General features: G+C 50.4%; 5 protein-coding genes across 5 annotated transcripts; 1 reads left to right on the top strand and 4 right to left on the bottom strand.

Annotated features, from left to right (window-relative positions):
- Window positions 1–619: 619 nt before the first annotated feature.
- LCP9604111_7521 (translation initiation factor eIF2B catalytic subunit epsilon) lies at window positions 620–2,969 on the bottom strand (the record flags this gene model as incomplete). The annotated part of the gene is made up of 5 exons (XM_039075563.1): window positions 620–1,284; window positions 1,344–2,518; window positions 2,575–2,699; window positions 2,760–2,816; window positions 2,892–2,969. 5 exons carry the CDS (start codon window positions 2,967–2,969, stop codon window positions 620–622), a joined length of 2,100 nt encoding a protein of 699 aa, XP_038926387.1.
- Window positions 2,970–4,837: 1,868 nt separating this feature from the next.
- ctpA (Cu(2+)-transporting P-type ATPase CCC2) lies at window positions 4,838–8,407 on the bottom strand (the record flags this gene model as incomplete). Its single annotated transcript, XM_039075562.1, has 1 exon — window positions 4,838–8,407. The coding sequence occupies one exon, from the start codon at window positions 8,405–8,407 to the stop codon at window positions 4,838–4,840; it is 3,570 nt and encodes a 1,189-aa protein (XP_038926386.1).
- An 888-nt stretch (window positions 8,408–9,295) lies between these two features.
- On the top strand, window positions 9,296–10,325 carry LCP9604111_7519 (uncharacterized protein; the record flags this gene model as incomplete). The annotated part of the gene is made up of 2 exons (XM_039075560.1): window positions 9,296–9,554; window positions 9,682–10,325. The coding sequence occupies 2 exons, from the start codon at window positions 9,296–9,298 to the stop codon at window positions 10,323–10,325; spliced, it is 903 nt and encodes a 300-aa protein (XP_038926385.1).
- Window positions 10,326–10,879: 554 nt separating this feature from the next.
- rgsB (uncharacterized protein) lies at window positions 10,880–12,098 on the bottom strand (the record flags this gene model as incomplete). Its single annotated transcript, XM_039075559.1, has 3 exons — window positions 10,880–11,116; window positions 11,173–11,890; window positions 11,944–12,098. 3 exons carry the CDS (start codon window positions 12,096–12,098, stop codon window positions 10,880–10,882), a joined length of 1,110 nt encoding a protein of 369 aa, XP_038926384.1.
- An 864-nt stretch (window positions 12,099–12,962) lies between these two features.
- LCP9604111_7517 (bromodomain-containing protein) lies at window positions 12,963–14,555 on the bottom strand (the record flags this gene model as incomplete). Its single annotated transcript, XM_039075558.1, has 7 exons — window positions 12,963–12,983; window positions 13,038–13,745; window positions 13,804–13,918; window positions 13,978–14,186; window positions 14,251–14,304; window positions 14,373–14,464; window positions 14,534–14,555. 7 exons carry the CDS (start codon window positions 14,553–14,555, stop codon window positions 12,963–12,965), a joined length of 1,221 nt encoding a protein of 406 aa, XP_038926383.1.
- Between the last annotated feature and the right edge of the window lie 85 nt (window positions 14,556–14,640).

The raw sequence follows: 14,640 nt of genomic DNA, 5'->3' as shown, positions 1-14,640 counted from the left end.
CCACCCCACCCCCCCCCCCCCCCCCCCCCCACCCACCCCCCACCCCCACCCCCACCCCCACCCCACCCCCCCCCCCCCCCCCCCCCCCCCCCCCCCGCCCCCCCCCCGCCCCCCCCCCCCCCCCCCCCCCCCCCCCCCCCCCCCCCCCCCTTGTTATACGGGAGAGAGCGGGCCAGACGCCACTGGGTAAAACCTGTGACGGGCACGGGTAGAGGGGAGTGGGGAAGCGTAAGATCTCCGGGCTGTTGCCCCCGAAGGCGGCTCGAACCGGTACTCGAAGGTATTCGAAGGAATTACGATTTTCGTGATATTTGAATGTCTACAATTTTATTGAGTCTGAAACAAAATCAGACGTTCGTAGAAGTTCGTAAATAAAGATTCCATGGTTGGTCAGCTGATGTCTAAATATCCGCCTCTTTCAGGCGCCCATTGACTCAGATATGAATCATTCCACTTGTCAGCCTTATTGTAGGCTCCGCTTTCGTGATAAAGACTCATGGTAGCCTGTCAAAGAAGATGGTATATTTGACTCTAATGAAAAATATCCTAGGGTTTGAATTACATATGTAAAAGGAATTTTGGAATGTCATATTGGAATTTTAATAAAACCATGTGGTATCTACTCATCATCACTCTCTTCCTCGGATTCTTCCTCGCTACTCTCCTCCTCTGCCTCGGCAAGCCAGTCAACAAATTGCTGGGTCTGGTTACGGATAGTCCGCATCTCTTCGGAGTTACTGGACCGCTCATCATTCCACCACTGGCCGTAAGCCTCCTCCTCGATAAGGTCAAGTTCATATAGAGACTTGGCAGTAAAGAGAAGGACCATATCACCCTTATTACGATGAATAAGATCCTGCTGGAGCGCGAGCAGTAGATCAACCTGGTCCTTCTTTTGTCCCTTGCTGCGATCGAATAGAGTGCGCTCAATAACCTCCTTGTATGCCGTAAAAACCTCATTGACTGCCGGACCGGCACCCTTGCCGCCCTCCATGAGCTGCTGGATGTGCTTCATAAACGATGTTACGATAGCGCGACGGACCTGGTTGTCCGAGGCGTTGGCGCTCATACGCAGAGTGACCAGCTCAAGCTGTACCACGTCTGCTGCCACGCCTTCGCGTAGACTGTCGAACAAGCTGACTGATGCATCGTGGTGGAAATTGTCGGAATCTTCGTCGGCGGAGAAACTGCTCCGCTCAGATCGTGCCCAGGAGGTATTTGAGACCTCGGATGATAGTGTTGAAATGGAGGCGGAAGAAAGTGAGAGATTGGGCATGCGGTACACTGTGGATAGCATAAATTAGTAATGCGGACCCGAAGAAGCACACTAGAAAAAAACATACCAAGTCCCGATGAGGCTACGCTCACGTCGTCGTCCTCATCTTCCTCTTCCTCGCCGTGAATAAACTCATAGCCCTCGCCTCCTTCGCCAACGACTGCGGGATCGTTCTTGCCCACACTGCCGTCGTTTCGAGTTTTCGTGATACGCTTCCCACTCTCCACCCAGATGTTATCTGCGATTTTGACACCATAGGACAGAAGCGATCCCGCTGCAACGGCACAATTCTTACCGAGAACCACGCCATCAGCGATAATCGCCCCACGGACGTCTGTGTTATCGCCGATCACGACATCGTCCCAAATATAGGCACCATCCAGCTTAACATTGCGGCCAATTTTACAGTTTCGACCGAGTACGGAGTTGTGGACTTCTGCCCGGTCCCCAATACTAGTGCCTTGTCCGATAACTGTGCGGCGCCCAATGACGCAAGAGCGTGCCAGGGTCACCCCTGTTTCTTGGTACATGCTGCCTTTACGAAGGGTGAACGTGTGACCAGGGAGTAGGTTCGTATCCGGGCACAAGGGATATGTCCAGCGCGAGAGAACATCCTTGCTAATCGCGTCGTAGGCCTTCAGGTTGCGCACGCGCGCAGCGTAGTGGTCCTTGACAATGTATGTGTGCAGAGTCTTGCCGTTCAGCTCATAGTCCTTCAAAACACCATACAGGTAGTGTTTCCGGGGGGATTGGTAATCGAAACTATCCGACCATAAGCTCAGTACGTCCGGGGTGCAGATATCGATGCTGCAGTCGATCAAGTCTTGGCGGATGTCCAATTCGGGGTGTTTGAGGATAATTTCGGCGTCAATGTTCAAGCGAGAGGAATGCTCCTCGTCTGCATGGCGGTCGATTTCCTCGTAGTGGAGACAGCGGTCCTTAGTGGGGTCAATGACAAAAATTGGCGAAATTGAGGTGGACTTGGTCCTGTGCTGTAGGCCAGCCTCCCTTAGAACCATGGTCATGATCGCATTCTTGTCAAGTGCTCGACGCGCCCGGTGCTGAGCCAATGCGCCTTCGATGGGCAGGTTGCTGATCACATCGCCGCTCACGACAATGAAGTCTCCAGTGATGAGGTGTTTTCCATCCAGGTCGCGCATAACGTCACCAACAGAGGTAGAAGTCGACTTGAGGAATGTCAATTGCTTGAATGGAGAAGACAGGGCCCTCCATTTCGATGCACTAGCAATATAGGTTAGCTCTGCCATCCGTACCGGAGAGTCCTAGGGCAAGCCTACTTGATGTATTTCTCCAGCTGATCCGAGTGCGCTCCTCCGTAGAGGAAGACCTCCTCCACGCCCGCATTGGCCAGAAATTCGAGGGTGTATTCGATAATCGGGGTATTTGCGAGTGGCAAAAGGCACTAATAATTTGGTTCGTTAATTCGAAGTCTTGGGCATAGATGGTTTGCTGTAGAACATACACGAGGCTTGTCACGGGTGAAGGGCTCGAATCTCGTCTCGAAGGTATCTGCGAACACCTAAGCAAAGCACAGGTTAGTAAATATATAACACATAGAGAAGTCACGCAAGCATTTGCCAACTGCTAGACCTACCACAGCTTGGAAGGTCTCTTCCACTTCCTCCGCCGCATTGGGCTTTGGCTTTTGCCCAGATTTCTGTTTGGGGGCCATTGTTGTAGGCGTGTGAGCAACGAGTGCTCTATCAATCTAGAGAATCGCAAGAACTATTTTTCGTGAATAGCCGGTGGAAGAGCGGCAGGGCAGTTTTTCGTTAAATGTGTCAACAACCCGTTAAACCGAAGGTTGGCGAAAGTAAACTGAGAGATTTCAGAAGGGATTTTCAGATACCGTCTCCAGAAATAGCACACAAGAAACGCGGTGATCTTGTTATCAAAGAAGAGCACAAAAAAGCCTCGGAGTCATCCCGCCCACTTGTTTGCACTGTTTGCACTCCAATGCGGTCAACCTGTTGCCTTAGGCAGACAGTCCCAAATAGGTTTAGTCTAAAGATGTAGATGAAGCTTAAGTACGGAGTTGATTAGAATTAAAATTAGAATGAATACACAGAATCTGCTAGCTGTATTTACATCGGATGGTACATTGTTTCCCTCATTTCAATGGGGTTTTGAGTGTTCATTTGGGCTTCGTCGGCTTGCATCTCGACTAGGCATTGAACGACTCCAGACTGCCGCTTACACGCCCAATACTTCTACTCAAGGGCGATGATGAAGACTTTGTGTCTTCACCTGCTGCTGTAATACCGGTCACATTCATCTGTTGATTTCTGTAATCTGGCTTGACAAGTCAACCTCCCGAGTAACAGGAAAGATGGTGACCAGTGACTTTCCTTGGAGAATGCGTTGCAAGTCTTTCATTTCGAGGAAATGATTTCCTACAGAAACATGATGATCCAAGGAGCCATGGCCAAATATCAACAACACTAAGTATTCATTCAGGCGCTCAGCTTCGATTGCTTGTTCGCGTATAGTATTTAGATATCGTTCCAGGAGATCATCTCGGGAGACAACACGCAAATTCCCAAGGGCCAAAGACTTCTGAGAGTCTCTGAGAGTCAAGGACGACGCGATATGTTTTTGTCGAATCGCTGTGGAGGTATTTCCCGTATTTTTGAACGAGGATTGCGGGATCCTCACAAGTCAACCGAATTTGGCTTGGTGCTGGTAAGCGCATGTGGTTAGTAAATAGCATATAGCAAGCAAAATAGTAAAACACTCACGACGTGGAAACTGGGGCGTAAGAAGATAGTGGAACAGGTAGAAATCAGATACAAATCACCCGTCTTCTTCAATAGGCACGCTTGCATCATTGATATCTGTCGTGCCTAGTAGAGCCACAATCCGATGACGATGGTGGACAGTGTGTCAAAAGTCGCACCCTATGTTGTGGAGAAATCTTTTTGTGGGGAAAGATCGACCATACATCGACTCTATTTTCTCCCCCGCAATTTCTAGCACTTTGCATTTTCTCACCCTAAATGTGGTCATTCACCGAGCTCCTATGGCACTACGCGGCTAGTTATGTACCCAAGCAGGGCACATAGCTGGAGTAAGAGACTATGTACCCAAGCCAGATCTCGAGGACGAGATTTTTCATTGGGGTGACAATACGTTACAGTTACCCATATTTTAGCTAGCTCTACAGGTATTGAATGGAGCCTCTTTCTCCATCCTATAACTTGAAAGGAGTGCCAAGTGCGCGTATGTCTTATATTCCTTACCACTGGATACGCGAACAATAGGATATTGGAAGAGACAGATCGTACGGAGTATACTAGAACCTACTTTTCGTTAAACAACAGGCAAACAAGCAAGATGTACCTATCCCTTACTTTTGTCTTTGGGCTTTTTACATCTTGAGGATCTTGGAACAAATGCAGAAATGACCTTAACGGAGGAGGTATCAAATGAGGAAAAACAAAAACAAAACGCCAAAACTAGGCCCGAAATACATGAGGCATCAAACAAAAGTAAGCCGTTATACAGGACAAGTCTTTATATGGGGAATTCGACAAGGCAAAATTAAACAGGCGACTCAACTGTCTGCAGCGGAACATAACCATCATCACCCCGGTCAGCCGGCATGGGTCCTTTGCCAGTAACGAGAGACCAAAGCGAAGAGAAAACGTTCCCAACACGACGACGTAGAGAGCGCGGGCTATTAGAGAAAATAGTAGTAGAAGGCCACCAGCTCCCCTTACGAGGCGCCACACCAGCTGCAGAGATTGCACCGGACTGGACCTCCTTCTCAAGACGCTCAACCTCCATCCAAGATGGGCGAGTCCAGAATTTCAACAGCAGACTACTAACAACGACAGACACACTGGAAAGAGCCATGGCACCACCGGCGGCCATGGGGGGTAGCATGAAGCCTGTGAAGGGCAGGAAAAGGCCCATGGCGAATGGAAGGCCGATGACATTGTACATGCAAGCCCATATTAAGTTCAACTTGATGCGTCTGAAGACCGAGCGCGAGAGGGAGAGACTGGCTGGTACAGAGAGTAGATCGTCCGGGCGCATGAGGACAATATCAGCAGCCTCGACGGCCACGTCTGTGCCGGATGCGAGGGCGATTCCGACGGATGCTGTGGCCAATGCGGGGGAGTCGTTGATGCCGTCGCCCACCATGGCAACGCGCTCGCCTTTTTCTTGGAGGGCGGAGACGATTGAGCGTTTCTCGGATGGGGAGACGGAGGCATGTATTGTGGCGGTTGGGATGCCGACTGCTGTGGCGATTGAGATCGCTGTTGAGAGCGTGTCGCCTGTTACCATGGAGGTTGTGATGCCCATGCGATGCAGGGCCGCTACTGCTGCCACGGCTGTCTCTTTCACTGTATCCCGGAGGGAGATGGTTCCGGCATAGCGGTTGTCAATTGCAACGTGGATGCGTGTAGTGCCGGCCCCGGTGACACCCGGCTTGGGGATGTCAGCTTCCGGGTCTTCGACAGGTTCCGCAGAGTCGGGATCTGCGTCAGCGGGTACAGGGACATCTTGGGACCGGAGAAATCTGGCGTTACCAAGGAGGACATGGTGCCGGATACGCTGGCCACTAGATGTAGGTTCGACGACGGCGGAGACACCCTTACCAACATAGTTGTCAACGTCGCCCGTGCTCCCTGGCAACCCATCTTCTCCGGCGTGGCCTGATTCGGTTATGGCCGCAGAAACGATCGCACGGCCGATCGGATGTTCACTTCCTGTCTCTGCGAGACCGACAACAAGCCACCACAGCTGACGGCGCCAGTCATTCATCGCCCATTGAGGTTCAATTCGGGTGTGAGCCACGCTCATCCGACCTGTAGTCAGGGTGCCCGTCTTATCAAAGACAACATGAGTAACTTTTGTGGCAGCTTCTAGCACGGCACCTCCCTTGACGAGTATACCATGTTCCGCGCCGACGCCGGTTCCAACCATGACTGCGGTCGGGGTGCTCAGACCTAAAGCACAGGGACACGCAAAGACAATGACCGAAATGCACAGCTTCAAGCAGACCATGACTCGGCCACCACTGCCTGCCATTTCAAATATTGTAGGGGGATGAGCTAATACATGACTGAGGAACATCCAACCAAAGAATGTTATCAAACCAAGACCGATGATGGTGGGAACAAAGTAACCAGCAACGATATCAGCCATGCGCTGAATCGGAGCACGGCTCGTCTGCGCATCCTGTACCAACTTTACAATCTGGCTCAATTGGGTATCCTTGCCGGCTCGAATGACTTTGAAATCAATTGAGTTTGTGCCGTTCACGGTTCCAGCAATGACCTGACTGCCTTTCTTCTTGTGGATAGGTAGTGCCTCTCCACTGATCATACTTTCATCAACATAGCTTTCGCCCCGGATGATCACGCCGTCCGCAGACACCTTATCTCCTGGATGGAGGATAACGATATCACCGACTTGAATCAGCTCGGTGGGAATGCACTTTTGATTCACCGTCATATCATCACCCAACGTGGGTTGCTCAGGCGCGCCATGTACAGGTTTGGAGGTCCAGCGCTCAGCCAGTTTCTCTGCCGCAATGGGATCTTCGTAGATAGTAGTCATAGACGGGGTCAGACACATGAGCCTGGAAAGAGCAGCGGAAGTTTGGCCCTTGGCTCGGTTCTCTAGCCACCGTCCCAAAGTAATGAAGGTGATAAGCATCGTACTGGTGTCGAACACGGTGCTAGGACGACCGTGGTCCGCGCTGCAAAGAGACATGATCATGGTGAAACAGCTGTAAAAGAAGGCAGCGGACGTGCCCAGCATTACGAGAACGTCCATGGTTGGGGACCGATGCTTGAGGGACTTGAAGCTGGTGACATAGAATCGTCTGCCAATGCCGAATTGCACCGGAATGGTAAGAGCAAGACAGACTACATCTCCGAGATATAGGCCCGGGACGAGTGCAAAGCGGCCAAAGTCAATTCCGGGCAAATACATCGGAAGAATCATGCTGATAAGGAACACGGGAACCGCAAAAGATGCGGCGATGATGAAGGATCTTCTCCATTCTTGGATTTCCTTTGTTTTGGACAATGACTGTAGCTGTGCGTTGGTATCATCTGAGTCGACAATCAAGGCGTTGTAACCAGCAGCCTCAATTATTTCCACAATAGACCGGATTCCGATTGTGGATGGGTCGAAGGAAATGGCCATACGAGAGGTAGCCATTTTTATTGATGCTGAATGAACACCGGAATGCTGTAAAATATTGTCCTCCAAGGCAGTGGCAGAAACGCCGTCCCGCAGCCCATGCAAGCTCAAATTTATCTGCTGTGTCTTTTTGGAAATTGATGCCTGCGCCTCTGATGAAACGATTGACGCATCAAATCCAGCATCTTCAACAAGCTCTGGAATTTTGCTGGCAGGGAGTATGGTTGGGTCGTGCACGACAACCGCTCGTTCAGCCAGAAGACTGATGTTGAACTGGATTACCCCATCCACACTGCCCAAGGCACCCTGTACGCTAGATGTGCAAGCGCCGCATGTCATACCGCCGATTGCGATCGTGGTGACTAGAAGTCCAGATTTCTCTTCCGAGCCAGCCGGTGCAGGTGGCTCCTTGGAGCCCACTAGAGCAGTATCCAGCACTCGCGCTCCAAAACCTCGATCTTCAATGAGCTCTGCGATCTGCTCCGGGGTGATGATGCCTGCATCATGTTCCACGACTGCGCGCTCGGAAAGTAGTGATACGTCTACGGAGTTCACACCGCTGACATCGTTCAACCCGCTTTCCACAGCAGACGTACATGCCCCGCATGTCATCCCCTCAATCGCTAGGGTGGTCACCGATAGTCTCATAGCTGGAGAAGAAGAAGTAGAGTCGGGGTTCCTTTGTTCCTCGGTCGAAAGTACTGTCGCATCGAACCCGCGGTCCTCAATCATCTCTGCGACCTTCGCAGGTGGTAACACTGACGGATCATGTTGTACAGTGGCCCTGCCCATGATGAGACTGACAGACACATCGTGCGCACCGTCTACCCCTTGAAACGCGCCCTCTACGGCTGATGTGCAAGCTCCGCAAGTCATTCCGTCGATCTTGAGAGTTGTAGTGGCCAGTGCGGGTCGACCGGCCCCGCCGGCGTGCGGATTTGTAGATAACATCTCGACGGTGAAGCTCGACGGTGAAGCGCGAGGCGAACACGGCGAGAAACGACGACTATAGCATATGGAGGGTGTCTACCAAATTACCTCCGACGCGATGGCGGAGGGTGATAACGTGCTGAGGGACGGAAGGTCTCGGATGGCGCAAGACTAACAGATCATTCCCTTGTTGAGCAGACAAAGAGAACTGCAGAAGTTAAAAAGAAATAGTCTGCCTAGAAGGCCACGTCGATCGGATTTTATTGAAAATCAGCCAGAGGCGCAAGGGGAGAGAGGAAAAGAAAGTGGATTTGCTCGGGAATAGGACCTCGGTGATGTGGACCGACTCTGCCACGCTATGGAATGTCCGCGTGGGCAGCTGATTACATATAGATGGTCGGGTTTTCAATTAGATTAAAAGTGATCCCCGAGGGAATTAATATCAAATTTCGTGGGTTATTGGAAGGCTGAAACAGACTAAGCAATACGAAAATAAGTGGTTGTTTCAAATGTCTACAGAGATGAACCTGGTTACACTGCGTCTGATTGTCGCTTTGCTATACTTGCAGAATGCCCTGCACTGAGATTACCACGCTAGCATTCAATTATATAATAGATACGAGATAGAATAAGCAATAACAGAATAGAAGTAGGAACTAATGAATATACGAAAAATAAAAACAAAAAGCAACAGCCCTCCAAGGCTCTATACTCCGTAGAGTTGTAGAGGAATCAGATAAGACGTGTTTGCACTCAATGCAAACAAGCATCTCCGACTACATTTGATGCTTCCCATCTTGAACTCAGCTACCACGTATATCCCACCCATATTGCAGTCCTCTTTCTTGGTTACTCTCCAATATCCCCAAATACCCTCATTGAACCTACACCTCGGTTAACCATATCACAATGGATCAAACCCACACACGAGCCCTAGAGGCTCTCCAACCATTCATCCACCTAGCCCGCTCCAACAGCGCAGGTTCGCCTCGCTTTATCGCGAATCTCATCACAAATGCCACCTCAAACGCGCAAACCTACGTCTTCGCAGAGCTCCTCGAGCTGCCAACGATCCAGGCATTACGGTCACCAGACACTCCAGCCGAGTTTAAGGGCTATCTAAAGCTACTAGAGATCTTCGCATGGGGCACATGGCAAGAATATCAAAGTAAGATTGCACGCATCCAAAGCCCAGAAACCAAACCATGTCCCAAACCATCCAAATGAAACCTCCCCAGAGAACCGAACCCTCAAATTTACCAGAACAAAAGCTAACCACCGATACCCCGCACCAGCAACCCCAAACCTCCCCGAGTTGAACACAGAACAAACCCTCAAACTCCGCCTTCTCTCACTCCTAACCCTCTCAACAACAATCAAACCCCTCACCTACAGCGCCCTGATGACCGCCCTCAGCAGCCCCACAAAATCCGAGCTCGAATCCCTCGTAACAAGAGCCATCTACGCCTCATTGATAGCGGGCCGCCTCTCACCAGCCTCCAACCCACCATCCGTGAACGTGACAGCCGTCGCCCCACTCCGCGATGTCCTACCCCAGTCCCTCCCTAAGATGATCGCCAACTTGAGCGAGTGGGAATCGCGCTGCGGCGAGGTTGTCTCCGATCTGGAGGCGGAGATTGCGCGCGTTAAGAGTGATGCTGCGAAGCGTGCTGCACGTGCCCAGGCGCACGATGAGGCATTAGAGAAGGCTAAGAAGAGGAAGCAAAGTATGGCGAAGAGGGGTGGTCGGCGCGGTGGTCGGCTTGGCGCTGGCCTCGGAGGGAGTAAGAGGGATGCGGACGATATTGATGAGGATGATGGGTACTTTGACAATTATGACGGTGGTGAGCATGGCTCGCGCATGGATATTGATGAGGCGCCTGGTGCTCGCGCGGGAAATAGTCGGCAGCCAAAGAGGGTGCTGGGGCGCAAGTCTTGAAGTGCGGAGGTGCTCCCATTTGCTCATGGTTATGTCGCACAAAAGATGGCAGCGGCTCCAACAGGATTTATGATACGAAATGACTTGATTATGGTTTAGTTTCATCTCTTGGGATAGAACCCGGAAAGGAGCAAATTGCATTCGTAAGGCCCTAATGGCGACGCTCATTAATGAAAAATAGATACAATACAACATTTTCAAGTGTTGAGGGGTATTGGTAGAAGAGAAAATAATCACAGCAAAGCAGCAGAGACAGTAAATATGGACAAAGAGGAAGTAGACGTGACCGCTAATAAGCGGGATAGGACGGATGGAGGAAACAATCACCTCTGTATAGCTCCCAGGAAGAAAATGGGCTGCAGATCCGAGACATAGTCTTTTTCAAGAATATGCACCATAGAAGCAAAACCTCTGTACTCGGACACGACGGGAACGCCTTGGACAGGTCAAGTCGAGTCAATTGTAGACGTAAGAATGATCGAATGATCGAACGAGGTTCACGGGGTGATTGTTTTGAAGTTTGTATTAGATGGACACTGGACGTGGTAAACGGCTCACATCATGGTACCGGGGACGAAAATAAACAAGATGCTTAAAGCTGCCGCTGTGAAAAAGGCGATCAACGCAGTGACGACGGCGCGCTTGTTCAGCAGCTTTCGGACATATGGCTCGCGAATTGGGGCCCAGTTCATAAAGGTGTATTCACTGTAGCCCAGGAACGCCATGATGGGGTCGATCTTGTACTGATAGGAGATGATGAAGTATGCGGCGACAGCAAATGGAAGAATGACCTGAAATAAAGTTAGCAGACAGATTCATTAGTGCTTAGAGATGATCATCAACATACCCAGCAACGAATATGCCGAGGCTTATTCCGCAGAACAACGTAGAAGGCACCCCAGAATCCTCCGCCGAAGCTAATCAGAGCAAAAGCGAGGCGCAAGATGGTACTCAAAGGAACCATGTTCCCAAGAGCCTTTGCTTGCAAGAACCCTGGGAATGCATCACGCTCCATGGCCTGGAACACATAGTCCTTGGCAGGGTCAAACACTTCGGGGTCATCTCGGCCGTCATCCTCAACCAGGTTGATAATCGTGGAAACCATGGATTCTGGCAGCATAATCTCTCGCTCGGAACCGGGAAGCAGATATGTGTACAAGATTTTCTCAGCGCTGGCGCGAATGTCATTGCGGGCCACTGTGTGCCCGGGGGAGGAGTCGTCAAGCCGGGAATCCGGGGTGTCACGGCCACCGTCATAGGAAGAGGCTTGGTGCGCTGATTCGCCGGAAGATCTTGGACTGTTTCGGGAGGGTGATGTGGTGTGGCCTTCGGAGCGAAGAAAAGCAGACAGGCGTTGGTCGGCATCTCTGCCCTTTTCGTTTTCTTGGAATCCGTGTCTTAGACGAGAAGGCCCAGCTTCTGTCAGCGGAATATCACCTAGGTTCTCCAGATTGTCTAGCATGGCAGAAGGTTCTCTTTCCAGATCGGGTGTCGCGACGAGGACGGAACGGCGAAGTTCACGGACATAGTGTCGGCACAGTAGCATGTGTTGTGATACATCAAGCCTATGGGTCGCGTTAACTTCAGATACGGTCATCCAACGCGAGCTTACACTCACCAAAAGTCTAGATAGTCTACGGAACGCTGCTGATCGCGCATGTAAATGTAGAACGAAAAGAGGTCGACCGGGGCGAGAGTTCGGCGGCTGAGAACTTCAAAGAGAGTCGGTAGCCGATTACGCGACTCCGCGTCGACAACATCATGATGAGACATATCGATAATGTGTTTAGAGTAGGCAACGATGAAAGGACCAGCACCGAAATTTCAAAGCAAAGGCGGGGGAGCAAAAGGGGGAGAGATTAAGGTCGCGTCGGCAAGCGGGCCAGCAATCTCTGCACACCCTAAAAGATACGGGGGTAAGACGGAGGCGATTCAAAGCGAATGGTGAAAATCGAGAGCGAAATGAGAGGGGTTGAAACGAATTGAGCTCCACGTTGGTGCGTAAACAATGAATGGTGTGTGGATATCGAGCCCCTGAGGTTGTAACACAACTAGGTCGGCCCAGCAATAGCAACAGCAAAAAAAGAAAGCAACGAAAAATTGAAAAACACAAGTCCTATCGGAACAAAAGACGTAAGGGTGAAGTCTGTGAGGCTATTCCAGCCATCAGCATTGTTGAGACCCCGCAACAACGATAATCCGAGATTAAGCCCTGTCAGGGGGAAATTAACGTTGAGGTTTTAGGTTATTGCATCACATATCATCATGCATATAAGCGCCTTTATATTGCCTTCTACCTATGTATATTCTTCTATACTCTGCTGCTATGATCCAAGCTACTCTATGCTCTACTATAGACATCAACTCGAGCTTGACAGATACCAGCCCCACCGTACCAAGCATAGCATCTATAGATCTGATTGGTGGGAAAATAGATCAACATATCCATCCATGGGTTGAGCTAGACGTCGATCTAGACTATTTGATCAACATTGAGAAGAGATTCATAAACTGGCATTAATTCATGAATGAGAATCGCATGTTGTAATCTATCAACAGGGTATTGCCTATCAAATTTCAATTCCCCAACGCCGTTCCAGAAAAACACCCTCGCTGCAATGAATGTATGTCCCAGGATCAATGATTATCGGCAAGGTGCTAGATATCAGAGTTAGAATTGTCTTTGAGAACAGCTTCACTGTGGATACTAACCGACCACTCCGGAATATTCCGGATCTGCTGCCACATGAACTTCTCAAGCTTATTCGCGCTCTTGGCATATGGTGTAGTCTCATTGTTGTAGCGTCGGCAATTGTCGAAGATCAACATGGCGTCCTTGATGAAGTCCTGTGGAGTCGGGTACAAGTCCTTCTCATGCTTCTCTTCCATGCTCGACAGATCCATGGGCTCCATGATTACCTCGTAGTAGTCTGGAACCTCATCGCGGTTCACGGGTTGAGTAAACGGCCAAGCCGCGCTGTGATTCTGCATATCGTTCAACAAGTGGAGCAATTGGTTATAGTTGGGCCCATGGCGTGGTTGGCGAGCCATTTCATCCATGTCTGGCGACCAGCCGGACTCTTTGATTGCGGGAATGCTAAGAGGATCGATCGCGTACACTCCGTTCTTCCATTCCTTCGGAGGGGGATGGATGATATGCGAGCGACTGAAGGCGCGAATCTTGGCTTGCACAGACTCTTTCTGTTTGGTGAGCATGCGTCCCATCTCTAGATATCGAATCCTCGGGAGCATAGTACACTGCATGAGCGTGCCACCCTCGTAATCTTTAATGTAGCCCATCCAGATTGCTTTATCGAGTGTGATCTCCTTGGTAAAGCCCTGTTTCTTGAAGTATCCAATGGCATAATTATCGGCGTATGTGAGGAAGTGCATAATTGGAGATGTAGCTTTCACGTAGTCCTATAGGGCAATAAGTCAGATATATGCATAGAAATTGCAGATCCATAAGCATGTCTACCTTGAGATGGGACATCAAGTGTGCACCGTATCCCTTTACTTGTTGGTCCGAAGATATAGCGCAGAAGACAATCTCAGCAAACTTTCGAGAATTGAACGGACGATACGTGATTCCTCTGTAGTTTGTCAGTGGCCTAATCCAACCAATAAAGGACAGCAGGCACTTGTGACATACCCAACAACTTCCAGTGGATGTTTTACGATAGCCATCGAGAGATGGGACCGATCGTAGACAAGGCGTGCGATGTAGTCCTTGGGCATCTTCGGAAGTTGTTTCTGGAAAATACACTTCAAGCCTGTGAGGACAATGAAGCTATCGTGGGAACCATCGTTGTTGACGACACGGAACTCAATGTCGCCTCGGCGTTCTTCAAGAACGGCGGGCTGTGATCATCAGCCATTGTCCACGAAGAGACATAGGATATGGTGGCGTGGGATGGGAGGGTACCTTCTCAGGGAATGGAACAATTCGGAGCGGAGGCTTTTGAAGGAGGCCATCTTCCTGTGCGGGGCACTTGTCAGAACAGGTACGCGAAGCGATTTACATAGTAGCCCTGGGGAGCCTCTTACCTCTTTCACTGGGGAATCTGTGCGCGCCTTCTTGCTAATCTGCTGCCCAGATTCCGGGGAAGCTGCCTCCTCAGAGGCTTTGCGCTTGGAACCTGATACCATAGTCGTATGTCAGAAATAGTTTGACAAAATACAATGTGAAAGTATGAAAGTTCACTTACTCTTTGGCGATTCAGCAATCATAATGTCCTTGTCCTTCAAACCTGCCCAGGTGACCATGCGCCGACAATGGCATGGGGTATCGGTCGGAACAACTAACCGCCGGTCG

The sequence above is a fragment of the Penicillium roqueforti genome (genome assembly GCF_015533775.1).
Source record: "Penicillium roqueforti strain LCP96 04111 chromosome Unknown scaffold_24, whole genome shotgun sequence".
Taxonomy (NCBI): domain Eukaryota; kingdom Fungi; phylum Ascomycota; class Eurotiomycetes; order Eurotiales; family Aspergillaceae; genus Penicillium; species Penicillium roqueforti.
The sequence above is the reverse complement of the archived record's forward strand: the minus strand, read 5'-3'. Positions and strand labels throughout refer to the sequence as shown.